Raw genomic sequence first — 25,532 nt, 5'->3', positions numbered from 1 at the left:
GTGAGTCTTTATTTACAGTCTGGATGCTGTCAGGTGACTTTATCTTCCTGTCCTCAAGTGACTACAAGCAGCTCCTGATGTCTCACACAGTAATTGTGTGTCTATTTTTCACACAAATGCTCTCAATTTGTGATATCCTTTGTCCCCGTCCTTCCCCCGCTGAGACAAATAGGTCACCTGGAGTCTTCCCTCTGAATATTGCTGTTAATTAACAGTGAGAGAGAGAGAAAGGAAGGTTATTAATGGAGATGCTCGTCTGATTAGCTGAGGAGAAGTCAGTGTCACATGATCTGTCTGGATAATGCTCTAATGCTCACCTTCCGTTGCTTCTTTGTTGTTTTTGTTTGACTCATGACCGCTCCACGTTCTTGGTCTTGATTTATCGGTGCATGTTATTCCAAATAAAAAGGTTTTCTGCTGCAACCTTTCATCAGAATGTAATATCTTGTTCCACCATTTAAACCGCTAACATGTCTTTTCTTTTGCAAAGCTGCATTATATACATGTGTTAATGTTTCGTCCAAAAATTATTTATTTTGGAATTTAGGTTTTTATAGTACAATGAACAACTTAACGTTCAGGTTTGATTAAGGCAGCATGCATTCTCCATACTTCCTCCAGACAATCGAATAAACACCAATCAAATTAAAGCGTTGCTATCTACGCCAGCTCTGGAAGCGAATGCCGTGCCTGGATCCCTCATGAGCAAGGCCCGATTCCCCACTAACAACTTTATTTTACTCAAGAAGCATGTGTGTAAGCATGCAAAATGATTTCTGACAACCACAGGGGAAGGATGTTATTACAAGTTACAATTTCCTCTTTTGTCTTGGGTTGCATATGAAAAGGATGTTTGCTATGGAAATATCAGTACTACTATTACTATTGAAGAGGCTTCTGTCTTCTGCATTCTTGTTAGAGCACCCTTTTATTGCTGGCTGAGCAAAACTGGTTACACTATTACCGAGCCTTTACTTACCCAAGCCATCAGATGTATGATTTTGGCTGGTGAACGATAAAATGTATCAAAAGCATAGACTTACATTGTTTTCCATTCATGAAAATAGTGATGCAATTAAAATGATTTAAAATAAGATTCATAATATAAAAAGATTCACTTTGCGATCTCATATTTCATCTGTACTTAGTGCAGCTTTTTCTTACCTACAGCAAGTGATTGGATGTGTGATTTCTGGCTGGTGAATGATAAAACGTATAAAAAAAAAAAACAGATTTGCAGTGTTTTCCACTTTTTTAAATAAAAATAGTATAATCAGATTCACTTTGAACTGTGTAAGTTGTATTTACCGCAGCTTGTTGAGAAGAGATGATTGGTTGGTTGAGAGTATGATTTTTGGTTGGCGAGGAGAAAATGCGTATAAAAAAGCATAGACTTGCATTGTTTTCCATTCATGAAAATAGTGGTGCAGTTAAAATGATTTAAGATGAGATTCACCCTACAATCTTATATTGTATTCAAGCACTGCACTGGCACAAAAATAAATCTAAGATTAGGCTGAAACTGGGACTGTTTTTGTTACTGAAATATCATTCGCATCTTGTCAGCAGTGAACCCGCTGGAGGACGTCATATGAGCTCCACTTTAACATGTCACAGGCATTTGGTGAATTTTATTTGACATTTTTTTTATATGCACCTACATTTCAAATCTTCAGCATTCATTTCTGGCTCTAAATTACACCCGGATTGTGATTCCCGGTGAATATGAATATATTTGTCTGTCTCTGTTTCAGACCGCTGCTGTTTCAAACGAATGAGCACATCGCTAGCAGTCAAGCGCTGGGAGATTTGATTCCATACAGCACCATATTGCATTTCCTGTTGACTCGGGCCCCGGCTGAACTCAAATCACCACATCAGGTACACACACACACACACACACACACAGACACACACACACACACACAGAGAGTAGCACTAATGCGGAGAGATTGAAACCTCTTGGTTATAGATCCTCAAGGATTGAGGTTTTAGGTTCGGGTGTTAGTGAGCAAAAGGTTTTTGAGGTCAGATCCTGTTTATTATGCCCTTGAGCGGGGTAATTCACCTCAAGTTGCCCCATCGCGACTGTCCCTGTGATTGACCTACTGTAAGCTGCTTTAGATAAAAGCTTCTGCTAAATGACACATTTCATTTTGAGTGCTCGGACTGGAAAAGATGAAGATATTTTTAGCCATTTTATAAAATGAGGGTTCTCTAAAAGACCTTTGGCATGGGTGGATTTGTAGAGCTCTTGTGTACCACTAATACTGCTTGCTTTCCCTTATAAACAGAGAGCGGAGTGGTCAATCTCTCGCTATTCTCAATGGCTGGATGACCATCCATCAGAAAAGGACCGTCTCACTCTTATTAGGTAAGATCTAAGGCTCAAAATTGCACCTCAAATTGTCCATTGCCACCACTTTTACAATAAACCTTTCCAGTGACACCATCTGTTATCCATGATATTTCCCTGATATTTCTATGGCTTTTAAAGATTGTATTTACTTGACATTACTTTTTTCAGGCCTGGAAATTCCATGATATTTCCAGGTTTTCCATTATTGTTGGATCTTGACTGTGATTTCCATATATAGAAAAATCACAGACATTTCTTAAGTTAATATACTTTTTAGGAGTTCAAGCACGCAGTGCTGAAATCCTCTTGTAATTAAGATTTTTTAAATTATTATTATTATTATTCTTCCCTAAAACTGATCTACGCCCAAACCGTAAGGCGTAGAAAGCTGAAACTTGGTCAGATGGTAGTAGTCTGGCTCGCTACAAAGCAAAAAACTAAAATTTCAGACATTTTTGGCCATAGCTTGTAAACCGTTTATCGTAGACTCAAAAACGTTACATCGTTGCGATCCGTGGGTCAGCACCAACAAAAGTGTATATGCGGGTTTTTCGCTCTACGACGCACCACTTTCCCGTAAAATTGACCTATATCTGAAACATATTTTTCCGAAATAGTACTAGGTTTTTCACCTGTAAATTATCAAAAAAAAGTTGAAATTTCAATTTTCGCACAAAACAGTACGCCAATTAACGTCTATGCTAACGTTAGCCAAATATTATTTGAAGTATAACTCCTGAACGGAATGAGATATCTTCACCAAACTCTGTACACACGTGTACAAGCTCAATCTTTGGTCAAATAATAGAAAAAAACTGCCACTTGGGGGCGCTATAAGACAGAAAAACACATAAATGGCTATAACTAGGCAACCGTTGGTCTGATCGACTTGAAAATTGGTATGCAGTGTCTTTGTCCGAAGTGGCACAAGTGTCTATGAGGACATTAGCGTATCTCAAAAAACAAAAAAGCTTATAAACCCTAAACAAAAACTTTATGAAACTTGGTGAAAACATGTTGCACATGACCCTCAACAGCCATGCAAAGTTTCATGGAGATCGGACCATAGGTGGCGCTATAACAGTTAAAAAGGCCTCAAAAACACAACCTCAAATTGCAGTAAAATGTTCATATTATTCACTTATACACTATATCTTCATATCATACGATAGATCTTATCATTCTGATCAACTTTGTCTCTAGGATCACTGCTGTCAATCAAACTGTTCTTTAAGTATTTCTGATTAAAAACACTATTTTTGTCAACTAGCCCTCAGTTTTTAACTCAAAATCAATCAAATCACATTATAAAATCACTCTTATAACATTTAAAATCACATTTAAAGTTTAACATTTTGTTCAACAGTTTTACAATTTTGCCATATTATGATGACAGAGAAACCCGAAAATGACATATAAACTCTTAAAAAGAGAAGACTTGCAAAAAGTATTTTCACCTATCATTTATTTCAAATATCTATATCTGCAACAAAATGTGTGCGTGTAAGCATGCTTACTGATTATTAATATGATAGTTTAACCATTTCATTTCTATGTGTGTGTCTGTGAGCCTATTGTCCATTTTCGATGTGTTTCACTGTCAGCTGGTTGGCCTAAACCCTAAAATTATACCATAAGGCCTTAAAGCTCGAACCCTGGTAATCGCTGCTTGCAGCTATATTTTCTTTCTTTTTTTTAAAGCTAAGCTCTAAAATTTTTAATTGGGAAGAAATTGCATTTTATGAGTCAAAAGTTCCTAAAAAATTATTTTTAAAAATCCCTATTCATAGAAAACATGGTAATAATTGAGTAGTTTAGACCAGAACTGAACTTCTCTGTGCAACATCAGCATCCTCTAGTGGTGCTTTGGAGAAAATACAGCAGCTTTTCTTTGATTTAGCTAAAGTAGGTAATTAAAATGTGACTTTCCTTTGTTGCAGGGGAGCGCTGGAGGCATATGTGCAGTCTGTCCGAGCTAGGCAGGGGAAGGAGTTTGCCCCGGTGTATCCCATCATGCTCCAGCTGCTGCAGAAGGCCTCAAGCATATCATAGGATCTGCAAACACAGCCATGTCTCATCAGAATAATGTAGACAATTCATCATAACAATACACTTGTCTTCACCAAAATAAGTCTTTATTATATTTCATTACATTATGATGATTATTTTGCTGAAGTCGGAAATTAATGTGTATAGGTTTATGAGGTATTTTTATGGGTTGTTTGATTACTAAGTCAGTTTGATTACTAAACAAGTCTACACATATTTAAAAAAAATCATCTGTTTTGCAAAATTATTACTAAACACATTATGTAAATGCTGATTAAAGAACGTCTTATGCCTTCATCACAGGTTTTGATTACTATAACCTATAACCTTTATATATCTGACGAGTTAACTTTTTACATTTTCAGATGAAAATTGTTTGGATAATTTTTTTATTGCATTTTTTTGCAATGACACTTACTATAAAATTAATGCAATGACACCTGGGCATTTTAATTGTGATTTAACTGTCCAAATACTAACTTTTGTTGGTGCTAGTAGATATTCAAGACAGTAAAAGGAAAATGACTTTGAATAAGGACCTGTATTTATCTCTATCACACAATTTTGAATAACAATAGATGGCGTTTTTGAGATCCTTTTAAGTCAGAAGCATGTTAAGTAATAGTTGGTAGCATTGGTTAATAATAGTACATAACAGGCTGTTAGCTGCATTACTGTAGGCCTGGTGAATATTAAGCTGCCTCTTAATATTCGGCTCTGGTTCAGTTCTTCTTCCTGTCTGTGAATCCTCAATGTCTTTCCTTTGCCACCAGGGGCCACTTCAGCCAATCTTCAGAGACAAGAGATCCTCTTTTCATGTCTATCTCCTTCTTACACTCTTTTCACACTGTTTTATTTGATTTACATGGCACAATCCCAGATTTTATTGTTTAATATGTGCCGTCTATGGGCTTACCAGTAGCATGCTGCTCTAAAACATTAATTCAGCTTCTCTTTCTCTCCAGTTTTGCATAATCATGCAAATGTGATTCATCCACTTGACTAACCTCTCCTTGAAAAATTAAAGGAATTTTGTGTGCGCGTCTCAGACAGACAGTTAATCTGAAATATTTCACATTGCCACAGTGCATATTTGATCTCATATAAATAACTGATTATGACACATAAATGGCATTAAAGATGATGCAATGTAACATGCACCCAAACAACCCCAAGATATTTTACATACAGCTATTTTAAGATGATTAAAATCCATGTAAGATGGAAATGAAGTCTTACCCATTATCTTGGTATGGTATTTCAGCTCTCACAAAAGCAGTCAGAGGATGAAGACCTTGAATATTGATAAAAAGAGACTGAAATAATAAAAAAAAAGCAATAATCTGATAATCACAATAGTTAAACAATAGTGCATTAACCCGTTTAATCCCACCGCTCACATAAAAAAGGTTTTCATTTATAAAGCTCTAAAAACCTTACCGACTGATGTTTTAGTGCACTTCCTGCAAATATGGAAAAAATCAATTAAAAATGTGCAGTTTCACATGATTAGTGCAAATTGTCACAGTTTATTTCCTGTTTGCACCTTGAGAAGATGCCTGCATCAAAGCTCCAAATGAAAGGCTAGTAAAGTATGTTAACACAAAGATTTTTGGTCCACGTTATCTTTAAGGCGTCTTCACATATATTCAGGTTTGTTGAGTGTGGTCACAGAATGAGTAAACATGTTGACAGTCACAATCGTGACCGGTGGGATAACAGTTAATTTAGGTATACAATATAAATCCAATGGCAGTTGTTAGTGAAAATTACACAAAAATATTGCACTAAATAAAAAATTCAAATGTTACAAAAATTTCAATACTGATGTTGTACTACTGGTAGCACTAATATAAAAATTGTATGTTATATTTTACAAAAAAGTAACATTTTTTAAATACGTTGATGGTTGTATTTTATCTCTGTGTTCCTATCAATGTTGTATAAGGTTTTTTTCATGCATAATAATAACTCTAGAATGTTATCAGAGATTAAAATTGCTGGGTGAAGATGTATAACAATTTGTATGACTGCAGAAATATGTTAAGTACATAAAACACAATTATTTCAAAGGGTTAAGTTACTAATGACACATCATTTGGATATGTCTGTGAAACATTTGGGTTAAAAGGGGAAACTTGAGTGAAAACACACTAGGAATGAAAGCTTTATGATATTGATATGGTTTGACATAGTTATTTTACATATTTACTCATACATATTTAGTTTTCTAGTTTCGTTTTAGGCAATGTGTGCATAGATGCATATAATATGTATATTTTATGACATCTGAATATCGGTTTTATTTGGTGTTTATACAGGTTCATTAGATCTATTCTATTATTAGCTATATATTATTCTATTTCTGTGTTTATGTCGTTGAAAGTATGCTTATGTGGGGTATCTTCTCATATTACACTGTTTCCCGCGACAAAACCCTCAGTCGCGCCAAAACCCCACCTGTGTCACTCATCTTTGGTCCTGCCTGAGCTTGTCATTACAATCTGTCAGGAGACACTCGGCAATTATTTAATGTCAATTAATCACCTGTGATGATTAATTCTGTCCCCGCTGAGTTACAACGGCGCCTTTAAAACCTCAATGAAGATCAATGAAGAGCGCGCCTACTGCCCCGCCAACAAACCCCCACAGGCTTGGTCAGAACGCGTCTCTGATTGGCTACGACTGTCGCTGTGAGGCATTTCCTCCTCGCTCGGCCAATCACCGTCGATATAATTGCACAACGGCGACGTGATTGGCTGAGGGAGGGTGTAACTCTTCAGAGCGCCAGAAAACAAGCTTTAGCGGGTGATTCTGATCAGCGGCGCGACTGAAATAAGAAGATTACTAGTTCAGATCTTCTTATTTAGACACAAAATGATGTTCATTTAAGGAGGAAAAGGAAGGATCAACTTTACAAAGGATTTATTTACGTCTTTAGGATTTTTCTGTTCCAAGGACGGAACTTTAAGGTAAGAATATAAGGTTAAATCTCACTTGCATGATCTAATATTTAAAAAAAAAAATAATAATGTAAATTAATCTCCTTAAACTTTCACTGACAGACATTTTACCAGTATTCAAATAATCAGAAAAAGATTTATATGAAATGATTTTAATGTGATATAGCATGCTGCTGAGCTGTATAATGTAAAATATAGTGACAATCATATCAATATAAGTTACTTTAAAAGTTTAATCATCATATTATTTATTCTGAGAATCTGATTGGTTTGGATATTTGCGCCAAAATCTTGCCACCATCCTCAGATCTTGATCATTAGTCATTAAATCATATGATTCTTACTTAATATTGATATCATTTCATATAATAACGCAGTGTTTTTTACTTTTGGCAACTATAGTGTAACAAATATATCATTAATACTTTATATTCAGATGTGTAATTTACTAATAGCTTAAATGTGCTAGTTTTGACTGATTCATTTTTCTGTTTTTAGATGGAGATGAAGTGTTTAACTTTGAAGGATTTGCTTAGTGTGAGGACACTAGTGAATAAGACCGGCTCAGATGATACTGGCAACATGAATGACCAGAAAGTAAGAGATCTAAATGTAATAAAGCATTATTATATGATGATGCATCTCCTCCCGCATTAGATTTTAACTCATACCTGATTTCAGGAGAACATATGCATGGACAGAAGGAAAACGACCCCACTGAAGTGTGAGTCTGTGAATGGACACAAGAGAGTTTCCAGCCCAGATATCACCCATATAACCCCCATCAAACACACAGAGAGGGTCCATCCGGACCCCTGGACCCCGACAGCCAACCTGAAGATGCTGATCAGCGCCGCCAGCCCAGATATCCGTGACAGAGAGATGAAGAAAACCCTCTTCAGACCCATTGAAAATGAAGAGGAGGATGAAGAGGAAGAACTCGACGACTCGTGTCAGGTATCAAAGTCTAAATCAATGTAATGTTTGGAAACTTAAGGCACTTTTATCAACAGCATTTCATCTTAATATGTTCAATAGCTTTAGCTGGTTTTATCTCTCTTTATTGCAGTATGAAGCGTTAGACGATTCTGAGAGGAGACCCAGCCGTAAACAGAAGAGTTTGGGGCTTTTGTGTCAGAAATTTCTGGCATTGTACCCTGATTACCCAGAAACCTCTGAAAGCATCAGTATTTCTCTGGATGAGGTGGCCACACGCTTGGGTAAGAGAAAATAACTCCTAATCATAATCAAATCCCTTATTTCTGTATAAAATACAATGACTAGTGGTTGGATATGGCAGAGATATATATATGATACCACACTATTTAATTTAAAGTCATGCAGAACAATTGCTAAAATTATATATATTTACATATTTCAGAAATTAGAAATAAATTATTTGAAAGTGAATTGCATGATAAAATAATTAGAAAAAACTGATTTATACTTCAAATGGCAACTTGATTCTTTTATCCTAGTATTTTTCACAAATAAATATGTGTTTGCTGAATGCTGACGGTAGATGAGAAAGTATTATAGTGTTAACCAATCTATTACTAGTATAATAAAAAAGCAAATATATACAGTATACAGTTTGCTTTCTTTGTTTAACAGTTCTTTATAATAATTATTAGACAGAACTGTTAAACAGACATTAAAGTAATGAAAACAGCGAATGAATTATATGGAAAAATAACCTGAACTTGATAAATAAATCTGTAAAAATAAACAGATTTATGCTTTAGATGGCAACTTCTTGATTCTGTCATTTATTAAATTATTAATACAGTAATTGTTCAAATAAAAATTGATAATGATAATTAATTATTAAAATTATAAATAAATTATTTGAACGAGAACTGCATGAAAAAATGATATATCACAAAATTTGAAAGTGAATCACGAAAAATTAGAATTTGATCAAAAATAAACAGATTCATACTTTAGATGGCAACTTCAATAATAGAAAAGCAAACACTATTTTTGCATACAGTTTACTTTGTTTAACAGTTCTGTGTAATAATTTATTAATTTGTTAAACTAATGAAGATGGAAAATCATAAAAATAATCTGAACTTTATCAAAAAAATCTAAAACATAAACACAATTATACTTCAGATGGCAACTTCTTGATTCTGTAATCAATTATAGTATTTTTTACAAATAAATATGTGTTTGCTGAATGCTGACGGTAAGTATTATACCAATCTATTACTAATAATAGAAAAGCAAACGCTAGATTTTTTCATGTACTGGCGTTTACTTTCTTTAACAGTTCTCATGCACAAAATAAAAGTCCTGTATGCCATCAAAATAAAAGTGCTTCCATCACATCAGCAAAACTAAAAATGCTATTAATTAAAAATTGCAAAATGTCCACAAGTAGTGACTGTCTCTGTGACGCAGGCGTTGAGAGGCGACGGATCTACGACATTGTGAACGTGCTGGAGTCTCTGATGCTGGTGAGCAGAATGGCTAAGAACCTGTACGTGTGGCACGGACGCTCAGCGCTGCCACAGACCCTGCAGGATCTCCATCAGACGGGCCGTGAGCAGGGCTACCATCTGCAGATGGACCAGAGAGAAGGAAGCAGCCCGCATGCCGCCCACCACATGCAAAACATGCACGGTATGACCAGTGTTGGGTGTAATTAGTTACTTTTTTTTTTTCCTGTAATTTAATTACAGTTACTTCTTATTTAATTGAACGTAATACTGTATATAGACTAGAACATTTGGTAACACTTTATTTTAGGGTCACTTAACTAGTTGCTTATTAGCATTCATATTACTAGAATATTAGCAATTTATTAGTAGTAATTAAGCACGCATAAATGCCTTATTCTACATGACCTTATTCTACCCAATACCTAAACTTAACAACTACCTGACTAACTATTAATAAGCAGCAAATTAGGACTTTATTGAGGGAAAAGTCATAGTTAATAGTGAATAAGTGTTTGCTATTCTAAAGTGTTACCGAACATTTATATACAATACAATAGTGGATTTAACAGCAAAATTTAAAGTCTAACCTTAAAATGCATGCTTTTTATGTTCCCTTCTCACTTTAAATACTTTGGTGAGCTAATAGGAATATTGGTAACACTTTAGTGTCCAATTCTCACTATTAACTAGTTGGTTATTAACATGAATATTACTGGGCTGTTTATTATTACTTAAAAAACATATTAATGTCTTGTTCTGCAAGACCTTGTTCTAAATCCTTAATCCTACCCAATTCTTAAACTTAAAGTGAGCAGTAATTAGGAGTATTTTGAGGAAAAAGTCATTGTTAATACTGCGAATTGGACTCTAATCACAGATTATGGACTCTAATGGACTCTTTGGGGGGGAAGTCGTGGCCTAATGGTTGGACTCGTAATCCAAAGGTTGCGGGTTCGAGTCTCGGGCCGGCAGGGATTGTAGGTGGGGGGAGTGAATGTCCAGCGCTCTCTCCACCCTCAATACCACGACTGAGGTGCCCTTGAGCAAGACACCGAACCCCCAACTGCTCCCCGGGCGCTGCAGCATAAATGCCCACTGCTCCGGGTGTGTGTGTGTGTGTGTGTGTGTGTGTGTGTTCACTGCTGTGTGTGTGCACGTTGGATGGGTTAAATGCAGAGCACGAATTCCGAGTATGGGTCACCATACTTGGCTGAATGTCACTTCACTTTATAATCTAAAGTGTGACCAGAATAATTTATGTAATTATCTATTATTTATTTGAAATATAAACTATAAGTCTATCCTTGTATCATTAACTTGTCGAGGTTGATATAGGATTTAGAAAGTAATTAGTAATTAAATACTTTTTGGAGAGAGTAATTTGTACAGTAATCTAATTACACTGTTGAAGATGTAGTAACTAGTATTTAATTATTTTTTTAGAGTATGACACAAATATTCCTGTTCATACTTTTTTTTGTAAAAGTGTTCGTTATGCATTGCAAAAACAGGTTGCATGATCCATATACTGTCATTTGTATGATTCACTATATTGCACAAACCGTTTACATTAAAACCATTGTGACGGTTGCCCCATTAACACCATTATTAGTGTCTCACCCATGTGCTGCATTAATCGGTCACCCGTTAACAGCGTCCCGGGTTTCACAACACTGGTTGCCAGGTCAGCACCGGGACTCTTTGTTGTAAATGTGCCACGCTCTCACAGACAGGCCGAGGAGGGAAACTAATTATTCAGAGGAAGAGGAAGATGCAGGTTTAGATGTGTTTCTGTTTGCTGAGCTCTTGTAACGATGATTTGATTAAATCACATCACCGTTGACCTTTGTTTGGAGAAACTACACTCAATTCAGTAAAAATACACTTCATACGTATCTATAGTGTAATGTAAGCTGACATGGGTTTAGAATATGTAGTAATATTATTACAAATAAATCTTAATTTAAATGAATAAATTCAGGTTATTATACTTAATATAATAGAGATATTAAACTTAAAACCATATCCGTAACATCTTTACTTGAAATAAACTTTAACTGAAATAATACATAAAAAATACTTATTTCACTTAGTTGCCAAAGCAGCATTTCTACTTTAACTAAAATAACAAAAAAAAAAAATGGGAAAAAAATAAATAAAACCTATATAGACTTATACATTAAAAAAAAAAAAAAAAACTGAAAATATTAAACTGACAAAAACACAACAAAATTACTCAAATTAAAAAGAAAACATTCTAAAAAAAAATTAAAAAAAGTTAAAATTTTAATAAAAACAATATTATAGTAGTAGCAATCTTGTGTGGTTTTTTTCTATCGGATCCACAAACTTAGAAATTATGGTAAATATGATAAGTAATTTTGTTAATTCTGACATTTTAAATCTGTTTGTGTTAACAAAACAAATTTTTACCAAAAAAGCTCTATTATGTAATTTTCCATGCTTCAAATGTAATCAACTTATTTATAAAATGCTCATTAGAAAATATGGAGGCTATTTGAAATCTCTGGTGTTTTCTGCTTCCAAAATAAAAGCCCTTAATGACTTTAGCCCCAGTCATTCTGTTAAATAATTTAGCATGATGCAGATAAACTTTATAATTGTCCAAGGCAAGTGATTTTAATACACTATTAATAATAATCTTAGCTCAAGGGGGAATATTAATAATTAACCATAACTCTTTATAATCAATTATAATATTTGGATAAGTTAATGGAATCAGCTTGATAAAGCTGAATTTACAGTACAATCAATTGATCAGGTCGTCTAGTGAATGCTCAGTATTGATTATTTATGAATTCAAAGAAATCTTAATTTCTAGGGTAAGAGAAATACCCTTTTTAAGGTACAGTACTACTCAGAGCATGTAACAAGATCGAAATCGTTAAATTGACTTTGTTGCAAGCAGGGAATCAGAAACAAATACTCATGTATTGTGCATAAAGTTTTATTAACTAAATCACAAACGCATGACTAAACATACACACATATATATATACACACACACATCACATATACATGGTACATGGGAAGGGTAAGTGAGACTGGATGAATGAAACCGGACAGAAACAGGAGAAATGAGGCTGACTTGACCATCTGAAAGAACCATCAGTCTCTAATTCAAAGCACAGTATACGATAGCTTTAAACAAACCTCTGTGTGGTGCAGGGAACGATACTTGCATCTGGATACTTGCAATGAGAACGAGAGTCCCGTGAAGCTTCTGTAGGAGGTCTGGATGGTTCCATTCGATAGCCGAAGTTGCAATCTCTTGAAACTCCAAGGTTGTTCTTGACTGTTGGGGTTGAGAGAGTCATCTCTCCTAAGTAAGCACATGGCTGGGTGTAAAATGGGGCCTGTGGGCCGCAGTGGAACTGCAGGCTGCAATCCAGAGATGAAGATGCAGAGACGGGAGCAGGGAGAGAGACATGTCTGAGCGAGGGCCTTTCCATGATGGTGAATTCCAGGGCTGAGTGAAGATGAACTCCAGTGGTATTAAACTCCAGTGGTCAGGAGCCATCTCCCCAGGCTGGAGAGACCACACACGGCTCTATGTTGTGGCCTGCCAGCTCAGGTGCTCCGTGAGTCCAACCACACAGACAGCAATCGGAAGATTTAGTAGAAGAGCCGAGGCGGACCTGTGCGTGAGCCCTTTAAAGTCTGGGAAGAGTCACACCTTTCAGGGTGGGCTTGACCAATGAGAAAGGCTGAATTTCCAAGTGGGAGGCTGGAAATATTGGGGGGGGGATGACCCTTTGTCTGAGAGCATGGTTCGAAAGGCTCTGGCAGTCTATACTTTGATTAATTTACACACACACCTGCCATTCTATGAGAAGGTGGTGTACGCCAAAGTGTGCGTCATCAAATGAGCATTAATATAGTTGGGGTTACATTAACTAGTACTTCACTCATAAAGCATGCGTAAAACAAATACAATGTAAGAGAAACTATACAAGTTAAAATCATACACACAATGTCCTGGGATGCATGTTTATCTGTAGAAAGGTTTGTCTATGAGTGACAAGGAGGAAAGTTTTGTTTGTATGGGCATTGCGTGGGTTTCAGAAGGGTCCGTTCTTACGGCACGTCACATCTCACATACTTTTGAGCAATAAAACAGTCTTATCAGCCCTTTAGGGTGCTCTTTCAGGGGGAAGGGTCCATAGACCCTCACAGATTGCTTGTTTGTTGGATTATTCATTAAATATAATGAATAAAAGTGTCTGATTGGTCCAAATGCTACACAGATGTCTCAAATCTACATCAGTAGCCAAGTGTTTAATTTCTCTAGATTTGAGCATTTAAATGAATCTCTTTGTGTTTCCTGATAAAGAAATGAAGTGTCCTGCTGTCCTCGTCTGGCTCCTCTGATGTGGTTATTGTGTTTGATGGCTTCTTGTCTCATGTGGCCGCTGTCGCCAAGCAACGGCTTTCCTTTCTAGCAAAAGCTTATTAACGTCCCGTCATGAGGGCAGGAGTCACTCGACCAGCCAATTCACCGAGCAATCATGCCATTCCTCATGTCCACTAACTCTAATTTTCTGCTACCTCAAATTTATTCATGTCTTCCATTGTCTTTTTAGTGCCACATAGGGCTGGCCGATATGGCAAAAAATAAAAATCTCAATTTTTTTCAGATCGTTTGACCAATTTGCGATTATTTTACGATTTTTAACTAGTCAACTTGAAAATGTAACTATAACATGATTAAAGTAGCATAACTTTTTCTTTGTTAACGATCTAGTTAAAGACCATTTTATTCCAAGTGCACCACACATGAAGTTGTTAACATGATGTAAATGTTAAACAAATCACTTCACTATCTTTGCAGAAAAGATGCATGAACTACATCTTGTAAAAACTTGTCTTGTACATATTATATGTTCAGAAATAAGTCAAGGTAATTCAAAATGACTGAAGGTATAGCACCAGTATTATTAACTAATAAATGTTCTGTAAAAACAATGAACAACTGCTTTCAGTCTGTCACCATGGTGCAAACATGAAATATCAGAAATACAATATGTTACAGGTTTTTTTATTCCCTTGTGCTGCGTTTCCATAGTTTTTCTTTGTAAACATGGACGCGTTTGACTGTTGCGCTCACATCTCATGCATGAAACGGCATTGTAAAAACACGGCGCTCAAGTTAAAATAAGTTCCTAGTGATATGAGCGTGTCACATGTGAGCGGTTAATCACCAGCACCGACATGCGGTTCTTTTTATCTTTAGTTATCATTGGCATTTTGTCTAATTCTAACGTTTGGTAATATTTCTATTCATTAAATTCGAATTAATTGATAAAATCTGAAAAATTGCCCAGCCCTAGCGCCACAATTGTTAAAACTGAAATGGCATAATTCCATCAAAAAAATATTTTTTACTGTATCTTCAGTTGCTGTATGATTCAACAAAGAACTTTATTTTAAAGACTAATGCATGGAACAACAACTTTGACATGTTTTACAGTGTTGTAAGCATGGTTTATCTCTCTCGTACAGCAGCCTCCAGCAGACGAAAGGATAAATCGCTCCGAATCATGAGCCAGAAGTTTGTCATGCTGTTTCTGGTGTCCAAAACACAGACCGTGACCCTCGATATGGCTGCTAAGATTTTGATCGAAGAGGGTCAGGATGAGTCCAGCCACAGCAAATATAAAAGTAAGACCATTTTAATGTTAAAAATAATATGCATTCCTTTATTGATTAAGTGTAGCTCACAATCTTTTTTGTGTTTGTTTAGCTAAGGTGCGACGTTTGTATGATATCGCTAATGTCCTGACCAGCCTGAACCTGATCAAGAAACTTCACGTACGAGAGGAAAAGAGTCGTAAACCTGTCTTCAAATGGATCGGACCCGCCGATTTCCACAGCAGCAGCGGTACGTCTTGTTTAAACACTTGAAAATTGCTTTTAGTCTCTTCAGTGTGAATATATTGTGATTATTTGTTGCATGTCTTTTAGATTCAGATGATTTGAGAGTCTCAGCAGCTCAGATCAGCACCACTGGGGAACGACGGGAGAAGATAACGCGTCACTCCTCCTTTCAGGTCATTCCTGCACCTCCTGTCAATCAAAGGCGGATAAGCTCCGCCCCCAGCACACCTCACAGAGCTTCTGCAGGTGAGAGCTGAGCTGGACACTTTCCATAATGTTAGTGTCTCATTTACATTTGTTGGAGCTGTAGTTTAGGCAATGTTTTTTGTGTTTTCAGACGAGCCGGTGGATTATTCTAGGAAGAGTGTGAACACCGGCGCAGTGTGCCGACTGCGGTTTGGAGACAGGTGAGTGCACCTGTATAGAATTTGTATTTGAAGAAATTGACACATTTCAAACTTTAGCCGTTTAGGGTAAAGATCTAGGCTGAAAGGTTGTGGGTTCGAACGTGAAGCATAACCATTGTGCCCTTGATTACTAACAGTAACTAATGTTAACAAATGAGGCCTTATTGTAAAGTGTTACCCTAACAATGTTAATTCAGTGTTATTTATATACTACACTGAAAATACATTTAGAAAAAAATTCACTCAGAAATTGCTAGTAAAAAATATAAAGAAATGACGAGGTAACACTGAACCCAAGTAGAAAAACTAGTATTTTCTTATTAAATGTCCTCCAATAATGGTTTTATTTTCATCTTTGAAAATGTATTTTTACAGTGCATTATAGTATTTTAAATTAGGTTTTATTTTTAGATTTTCATTTCAATTCTGTTGTGCTTTTGTCATTATTTAATTAAAAAAATGTTTTTGTATCTCTATTTAGCGTTAATTTATTATGTTAGTTTGTCATTTTAAACCTAATAATTTGAACATTTAAAAAAAATCATTTTAACAGTGTATTATAGTATTTATAATAACATTTTGAATTAGCTTTTATTTTTAGATTTTCATTTTCTTTTTAGATTTATTTTTTTTTTTTTCATTTTTAGTTTTTAATTTTTGTTAGATTTTTCTTATTAGAACATGAATATTTTGAATTAGCTTTTTTGGGAGGGGGGTTCAGATTTCATTTTTATTTTAATTAGATTTTCAGTAATTTTGTCATTCTTATTTAGAATATATTAATATTTTGAATTGGCTTTCATTTTTTGATTTTATGTTTTAATTTTACTTAGATTTTAAGAAATTTCTGATTAGAATATTAATATTTTGCATTTTTATATTCAGGTTTTTATTTAAATTTTGTAGTGCTTTTATTTTTTCGGTAACACTTTACAATAAGGTTCATTAGTTAGCTACATTAGTTAACATGAACTAAGAATGAACAATACTTCTACAGCATTTATTAATCTTAGTTAATGTTAATTTCAGCATTTACTAATGCGTTATTAAAATCACAAGTTTTGTTTGTTAGATTAATTAGTTAATGCACTGTGAACAAACAATGAACGACTGTATTTATATTAACTAACATTAACCAAGATTAATAAAGAGTGTAATAAATGTAGTGTTTATTGTTCATTCATGTTAATTAATACATTAACTAATGTTAACAAATGACACCTTATTGTAAAGTGTTACCATTTTTTCATATCTCTCTAGCTTTAGTTTTGTGTGTGTGTGTGTGTGTGTGTGTGTGTGTGTGTGTGAGAGAAAATTAGAGTACCTTAATTTAAACTTATGTGTTTCATTTAGTTGTCCTTGCAACAGTCTACTTAGTTTCATTTTTTTCATATAGCATTTATATATTTAATTTCAGCTTTATTTCAATTACCAAAGCTATTTTTAGTTTTAATTAACAACAACAGCACTGATCACTAACTACTGTGTTCTGTACATTTGTAGTGTTCAGCCCAGTGGAAGTGCTGTAGTGTCGTCTACTGGACTGGCGTCACTAGCAGTCCCTCTTCAGGCTGACGTGCCGTATGCATCACTGCCCGTTTCTGCCCAGTTCTCTCCTCACCCGTTAGTGTACCTGCCCGGTCTGCCTCAAACACCCCTGCTCATGGTGTACAGCGGACACATGCCAGACGCCGTCACCCAGAGGTCACCCGTCTCAGGCCACAGGGAGGGACATCTGAAGAAGAGAGAGAGACAAGAGGAAGAGGATGATGATCAGGCAGCTAAACGAAGCAAGCGCTCTGCTTCCATAGAAAGTGAAATGGTGGGTGTTATGAGTCAGATTAAAACTGTATGCATATATGTATTTTAGCATATTACTATGGGTTATTTCTGTCGAATATTTCAATTTATTTAATAACATTTTATTTGTATAGCACCTTTCATACACAAAATGCAGCTCAGAATATAAAAAATAAAAATCCATAAATAAAATTAGACAATAATCAATGACAAAAATTTAAGGAAAGAATAATACAAAAAATTAAAGGTGCTATACAAATAAAATATGTTTTAAACTGAAGTATCTGAAATAAAGTCACACGGAACATTTTAACTTTATAATTACAAATTTTATATAGCTTTACGTTAATGTACATTAAAATACATTTGTAATTATAAAACATAGCTTAACAAAAATAAACAATAAATATAAGGCAAAAATAAGACATAAACAAAAAACGTAATCAAATAATAGTAAAAAAATATATATATAAAATAAGACAAAAACAAAAAATGTAATTAAATAATAATAATATATACACTGCTCTCCAAAAGTTTGGAAACATCCCTGGCAAAGTGTGGTTTTGGATTCAACTTCCAACAAGACAATGACCCCAAGCACACTTCCAAGCTGTGCAAATCCTATTTGGAGAGGAAACAGTCAGCTGGCATCATGTCTGTCATGGAATGGCCTCCCCAATCACCCGACCTCAACCCAATTGAGCTACTATGGGAGGAACTGGACCGTGATGTCCGTAAGAAGTGTCCAACCAGTGTGAATCATCTTTGGGCAATCCTTCAGGAGGCTTGGAGTAATATACAGTATCAAGTCAAAGTTTGAATAAACTGAGAGCTCGGATGCCCAGATCATGCAGAGCTGTAATAGCTGCTAAAATGAAATTTTTTTCTATGTATAAACTGTTTATGTAATAAAATATGTTTTCGTAGTTTGTGTTGTCCCTTATCAGAGCAAAATTATCACAAATTAAAAAGAATTCATGCCAATATTGTCCAAAACCCCACTTTTCTAGGGCGTTTCCAAACTTTTGGAAGGCAGTATATATATTATTGAGTATGATATGAATTGTTGAGTATATGTGAAGATCGATTTTAGCATGGTGAAATCACTGTAATGCACAGTCTTGAGTGGCTTATTGGTTTTATAATGGCGGCATCCGCAGTATTATAAACTGTCATTATGAAATCTGTAATTTGAACTCTCTAACTTTTGTGAATGTCTCACAGGGTGAGACTGAGAGTCTGAGCTCCAGCGCCAGAAGGTCTCCTATCTGTTCTCGAGAAGGTTCCCCGTGGGACGAGGCCTCGTTTGGGCCGATGAATGAGGAAGATGCGGGAGCACCCGGCCCTAAAGACCCCCTGCTGTCCTCTCATTACCTCTATGTTCCCAACACAGCAGGTAGACAAAAACTTGAGCAATGAATGTCATCGAGTACGTTTACATGCGCACAAATAATGCGATTATTTCCAATAATCAGAGTAAGGACTTAATCGCATTATGATGTTTACTTGTCAAGAGCAAAGCTCTTCACTCCTGTTTACATGCAATTTCCATTATTCGCTAAGAATTGTGGTTATTTGTTTCAGCCATTATTCACATATGCCACTGCACAGCACAAATGATGGACTCAGAAAGAGTATAGGTGTGTTACATGGCCGCTGTTTTAATTTATTTACGTCAACAACTTGAACTCTGTTTCCTCGGTTCCCCATAAATGCAATGCTTTCTTCCCCGACATCGTTTCTAATCTGCATATTAGTGATGTATGGTTAACGAATGAATCGTTCTATTTAACCGGTTCTTCTTAGTGAATCGGTCAAGCCAGTTCACCAAATCAGACTGAATCGTTTGAAACTGTTTGAGTCTACAGTAAGCACTCATCCACAAACTACATCCCCATGTGACGCCATGCGACATTCCCTCCAGCATTTCACATATAAACATATACATAGTTCGTCTTCGTTATGATGCAGTTTTGGGTGTTTCATTTTTAATTTATTGAATGCTTCAAGTGCAGTTAATTATTTGTAATGCCAACGGACGGCGGTGTTGTTAAAGCCATGCTCTTTTGTTTGCCGTCAAACGGTTGATCACTGCTGTGTGCATGGGCGACCTGCACTTAGTTAGTCATCATGAGATGATTCACGAGCATGCAAAACTCCGGCGCTGTCAGCTGCGAGTGAATTCTGAAAAACTACATAGTTTCTGATTGGCCACTGTGTTGAAGAAATCAACAGATATGTCTTTTATTGGATACAATGCTCAACACTTCAAAAACACATTGGATAGTTTGATTGCTTTCGCTTGAGGGTATTTAGCACCGTCTAGTACCCCCGTACAACTGGACCTGGGCTGACATCAGAGATTCCATGACTGACGATATCACGATATGTTTTCATAGCAGATTCTTAATCAGAGTATTGTCTTAATCGTGTTAATATCGGAATATTGTTGTCCATGTACACATACTCAGTCTTTCTGATTGCATACTCGTTCTAATGATTCTAAATTCTGTAGGTCTGAACGGTTTGAACTTCCTCATGCCAGCGGGACACACACAGGGTGACATGCCAGCTGTAGCTATGCCATATTTTTTGGTGCATTCGCCGCTCATAGCGGGTGCAGTGCCCACCTCTGGCGCTGAGGGGGCTGCCAGCAGTGGTCTGAGTTTCAGCGTGCCCACCGTGTTGTCACCGGCTCATTTTGTGATGGCAGGAGGGGCGTTTGGTGTGGCAGAAACACTGAACAGCCCTGAGCATCATGGGCACGGACTACCAGCAGCCACACTCTCACCACAGGGACCACGAGCACAAGAAAGCCCTCAGCCAGCGCAAACACAGGTCAGTTTACTGCATACTACTCTTTAGTGATGCACTGACTATCCGGTTTCAGTCTGCAACAGGTAAAAATGTCAATTTCTTGCTTTTAATGGCTGGATGAACTGAGATCTTTTAGTCTATGTCGTTTCTCAGTTAACGTTCTGGCAAGGTTCTCTCAAAGTTACTTGACAGAACCTTCAAATTGATCTGGGCCCATATTCTTAAAGATTCTAAGAATCCTCTCAGAGAGCTCCTAATTTAGCTTAAAAGTTTCTAACTAGGAGTCTTAGTTTAAAAGTGATTCAGGACCAATCTGAGAGCAACTGAGCGAGGAAAAGACAAAAACTTGTATCTTAGTGAGGAGGCGTGGTTGCTAGCTATGACACAGTCTTTTGAAGACTGTGATTGGTTTGTTGTCCAAGAAGGAAATAAATGAGCGCTTTTAAGAGTAGGGTTTATTATAAGCTTTCACTTGTAATTTTTCCTGTTTTACCGTCTCTCTCTCTCTCTCTCTCTCTCTCACTCTCACTGACACACACACATTATATATGAGCATTTCAGCGCGGTGTCGGAGTTAGCATGTCTCTAATAAAATCGGTCACAAACATGATCCCTGCACGATCTAACGTCTTATTAACTCACTGTCATGCATTGTGTGCAACCCTCTTCATGTTTCGTTCATTTTCTACATTGAACAACGAATTGGAGTAGAAACCTAATTATGTCATTAAAAAGCCTTTTGTGCAATTTAAATATATGCAATTTGAGTGTTTATTATTAAATAAATATAATCAAATAATTATTCAATAAATTTTATTTTCAGTTTTTGGCTAAATGAAAACTTTAATTTCAAACAAAAAAAACAAAACAATCATTTTGGTGCATCATTACTGTTTAAAAGAGATAATATTAATAATATGCAATGATAAATGGTAGTAGATTTTTTTATATAGTGTTTCTGACCTTCTCACTTCTGCTATTTCAGACTCCTGTGACACCAAAGGAAGCGGCAGTGGGGTCCAAATCTTTCTTCGAGACGCCTGGAACCTTTGGGTCTCTCAGCACCCCACCTGCGGCTCGCAAAAGAGGCTCCGCCCAGAGGAGGCTAGACATCGGACACACCTCAGCCAATTAAATTAGCCGCTGCATTTGTGTCATTACGTTTTCATGCTTCTGTGGTGCTAGAGTGCCAAAGACAGAAACAGCATTACACCGCAAAATTTGACTTGAAATAATGACCATTTCCTGTTTAGTAACTAGTGAACATCAGAATAAGAGGGCAGATACTAGTGTGATATTGGAAATAGTCTGTTACACACACTCTTGTGGCTGTGTTTATGTTTTCCCGCCACCACTTTTGATAGTATTTTGGAGTTCTTTTGTCATCCTACCAGTATATTGCCTGATTTTGTTTACCGTTATTATTTATTAAAGTATTCCAGAGGCTAAAACCAACAATCCAGCTTTAGCACTACGTATTTAAAAATGTGAAAATGAATTAAGTCTGGATAGGCTTCTGAGAAAAAACTACACAGATCTGCTCTATAGTATGTTCACTATCTCGCAGGTAAACCGCTTGTACAAGCGCCATATTGGTGAAGCCGACATGCCTTAGAAATGTATTTGTTACATGATGCCTTCACCACAGAGTGTATTTAGGACAAAAAAGAAAATAATGGTTGTAATTTTTGACACTGTTTAAGTTTGAGATGCTACATCTGTGAAACGAAATGGAAACAAAGACATACTTGAATGACCAGTGAATATGATCTGCAGTCACTGGAGCAAAGCAGAAATATCACAGTACTGTACTGTTTTGAAACAAAGTATGTTTATGGATGAACTGTTCTTAGACTAGTAATAAATTATTTTTGGAAACATCTGGATTGAATATTGCACCACAATCCATAAAGCTGTACAGTATTTACAGTTATTTTACTGTACTGTAACTCGTAGCATTGAATATTTTGTATACATGTTAATTGTATCTGTTTTTAAATGTCTTTGTTGGATGTTTAAAGCTGAATCTGTATGGTACTTTTGTGTTTGTCAGATGTATTTTCAATCATTTTATGTATGGACACAGATGTAATACAAAATAAATATATGTCAAATGTAATGTTTGTTAAATCTTTCATATGTGTATGAGCACAGTGCAAAAGGGCGAACACACGATGGCAGCATACACAAAACAAATGATGCGCAAGACATTTTCCATGATTCTTCTCAGAAACAAAGGGACAAATCTTTCATAATTTGTCCTCTGAGTGTTATCAGTGCATATGTAATTAAACACATGGAACCATGTCATCCCATTAACTTTCTAATAATGGTCTTTAAAGAGATTAAAACAACTTTTTTTTTTTTTTCCTTGAAATATCAGTTTCAGCATGGCATAAACTTCTCTTAGCTTAGAGAGTTTCAGTTTATTTTTTTCTTTTTGCATTATGTTTAACAAGAATTACACTTAACTTTAATTCCTATGGTTAAAAAGTTCATTCAAATTACTGGGTGTGCGCATTAATAACAGTGAGCAGGCCTCAGCAAAGACCCCTAGTTAGAAGTGTGTGTGTGGTCTGTATTATAGTTTTGTATAATTATCTAATCTAGATCAACACAGTACAACGCTTGGCGGCGTATCAATGTCCATTTATGCTGTTTACACACAATTACAACCCATGCCAATTTTATAATCACAATAAACCCTTTATGAATGGCAATAACCTGAATTTTGCCATTAAGAGACCAGTACACCTCAGAAAAGACTATTGAGTTCTCAAAAATAATCATGTCTGAGACCACAAAATGAACAAAACATTGAAGGTAAATACCGTAGACTCTGTAAATGTGGCACAAGAATGAGCTGATTACATTCCAGAAGCTCTTTCAAGAAACAGACCCATGCAGGAAACCTAAATAAGCAAATCTTATGTTTTAATTTCTCACACGCTTCCTAGATTCCTTAGCCTGAGTCCAGTTTTACAATAAAAGGAGGATGGACAGAATGCTACATCTGTTTTTCATTCCCTCTTTCTTTCCAATCTTGTGCCGTTCACTATAAATTCCTTCATTTGGTGTTATGTGCATTCCAGATGAAGGACTGGAAGATATGAGTGCTGCTGTATTATTCACATAAAACAGCTAAATGTGTTTTTAAACTATACAATTATGCAATGCACACAGTATATTTTTTCCTATTGTTTTTTTTAATCTAACAAAATTCTTTTTCAGAAATGTTCTGATGGAAAAGTGTGCAAATAAACACTTGGCTTAGTATTCTATGTTTACACGGTGACATTCAATTTCCAAACACTTTCTGGGGTCAATGTTGGTCAGTTTTATTGATATCATAGTGTATCAGCTCCCAAAATGACAAGTGATGCATGCTGGGTAATTACAGGAGCTGATTTCTGCATAGCTTTAATTCATCATTCATCAGGCTGCTCTCACACACATTCTTTTACCACCACACCTCACACATGCAGAATCAAATTGTCCTCAATGCTCAGTTAATTAGTATAATTAATGATGCCCGTCTGTGTGTCAACATTATTCATATCAATTGTGCACTGGGTGTAATATTCTGGGTGCAATATGTTCTATGAACGTTTTACTTACATTCCCAGTGAGTTATGAAAACGTTATTTCTGTACCTTTTTTTTTATTATTTGTTTAAAATATTTTTTGTTGCTTAGCCTATATAAGGGAACGTTCCATTTGAGCCTTTTGCAAACATTGTGGGAATGTTACATTTGAATGTTCTCTGAAACATTTAGTAACATTTGAAAAATGATAGAACGTTCAATTTAAATGTTGCAGAAAACGTTCCATGGATGATGTATAAATGACATTTCCGTTTTAAAAAGCATTATTAAAAACCAGATAACTTTGAACAAACTGGAAGAACGTTTGTCCATAATAGCTAGCTAGCATAACAGCTAGCTTTAAAAAGAACAAATCATAGCCTAAAACTACTGGAAGACACGCACATTTTCCTTTCTTAGAAACAGTGTAAATAGATAGGTACATGGCATGTAAATACTTTTAGAAAGAGTCTTTTTCCTTAAAATAATTATTCATTTTCATGATGTTCACGAACAAAACATGTTGGCAAACGATTCTCTTGATAAAACGATTCTTGTCACATCTATTTAAAATGGCAAGCATTACAGATCATTAATGTTCTTCAGGTATGTCTGATAACACATTACAGATCATTAATGCTCTCCAGGTATGTCTGATAACACATTACAGATCATTAATGTTCTCCAGGTATGTCTGATAACACATTACAGATCATTAATGCTCTTCAGGTATGTCTGATAACACATTACAGATCATTAATGTTCTCCAGGTATGTCTGATAACACATTACAGATCATTAATGTTCTTCAGGTATGTCTGATAACACATTACAGATCATTAATGTTCTCCAGGTATGTCTGATAACACATTACAGATCATTAATGTTCTCCAGGTATGTCTGATAACACATTACAGATCATTAATGTTCTCCAGGTATGTCTGATAACACATCACAGATCATTAATGCTCTTCAGGTATGTCTGATAACACATCACAGATCATTAATGTTCTTCAGGTATGTCTGATAACACATCACAGATCATTAATGTTCTCCAGGTATGTCTGATAACACATCACAGATCATTAATGTTCTCCAGGTATGTCTGATAACACATCACAGATCATTAATGCTCTTCAGGTATGTCTGATAACACATCACAGATCATTAATGTTCTCCAGGTATGTCTGATAACACATTACAGATCAT

General features: G+C 35.7%; 2 protein-coding genes across 3 annotated transcripts in view; both read left to right on the top strand.

The window, feature by feature from the left end:
- The window catches only part of LOC306858805 (conserved oligomeric Golgi complex subunit 5-like), a 78,638-nt gene extending 71,780 nt beyond the window's left edge, over window positions 1-6,858 (top strand). Inside the window, exons 20-22 of the mRNA XM_079399547.1 lie at window positions 1,755-1,881; window positions 2,295-2,374; window positions 4,300-6,858. Of these exons, the coding sequence (XP_079255673.1) occupies window positions 1,755-1,881; window positions 2,295-2,374; window positions 4,300-4,411 (319 nt within the window). The 3' untranslated portion in view covers window positions 4,412-6,858. The remainder of the gene's footprint in view (window positions 1-1,754; window positions 1,882-2,294; window positions 2,375-4,299) is intronic.
- A 331-nt stretch (window positions 6,859-7,189) lies between these two features.
- LOC306858806 (transcription factor E2F7-like) lies at window positions 7,190-22,857 on the top strand. Of its 2 annotated transcripts, none has more exons than XM_079399549.1 (13): window positions 7,190-7,380; window positions 7,870-7,968; window positions 8,053-8,328; window positions 8,441-8,591; window positions 9,778-9,999; window positions 15,342-15,500; window positions 15,583-15,720; window positions 15,810-15,962; window positions 16,054-16,123; window positions 17,627-17,945; window positions 19,148-19,319; window positions 20,439-20,761; window positions 21,726-22,857. In XM_079399549.1, exons 2-13 carry the CDS (start codon window positions 7,870-7,872, stop codon window positions 21,873-21,875), a joined length of 2,232 nt encoding a protein of 743 aa, XP_079255675.1. In that variant the 5' UTR covers window positions 7,190-7,380; the 3' UTR covers window positions 21,876-22,857. The 2 variants fall into 2 exon arrangements, with proteins under 2 accessions (XP_079255675.1, XP_079255674.1); XM_079399548.1 differs by having other exon boundaries at window positions 15,804-15,962.
- The last annotated feature ends 2,675 nt before the right edge of the window (window positions 22,858-25,532 follow it).

The sequence above is a fragment of the Barbus barbus genome (assembly GCF_936440315.1).
Source record: "Barbus barbus genome assembly, chromosome: 39".
NCBI classification, from domain to species: domain Eukaryota; kingdom Metazoa; phylum Chordata; class Actinopteri; order Cypriniformes; family Cyprinidae; genus Barbus; species Barbus barbus.
Note: the sequence above shows the minus strand (reverse complement) of the source record. Positions and strands in the feature narration are given on the sequence as shown.

Bases quoted from the DNA above. Each gene is read 5' to 3' on its own strand.
- LOC306858806 (XM_079399548.1), top strand. From the start codon at position 7,870: ATGGAGATGAAGTGTTTAACTTTGAAGGATTTGCTTAGTGTGAGGACA. The intron at 16,124-17,626 runs GTGAGTGCACCT...GTACATTTGTAG, and splicing joins CGACTGCGGTTTGGAGACAG to TGTTCAGCCCAGTGGAAGTG. The intron at 20,762-21,725 runs GTCAGTTTACTG...CTGCTATTTCAG, and splicing joins CTCAGCCAGCGCAAACACAG to ACTCCTGTGACACCAAAGGA.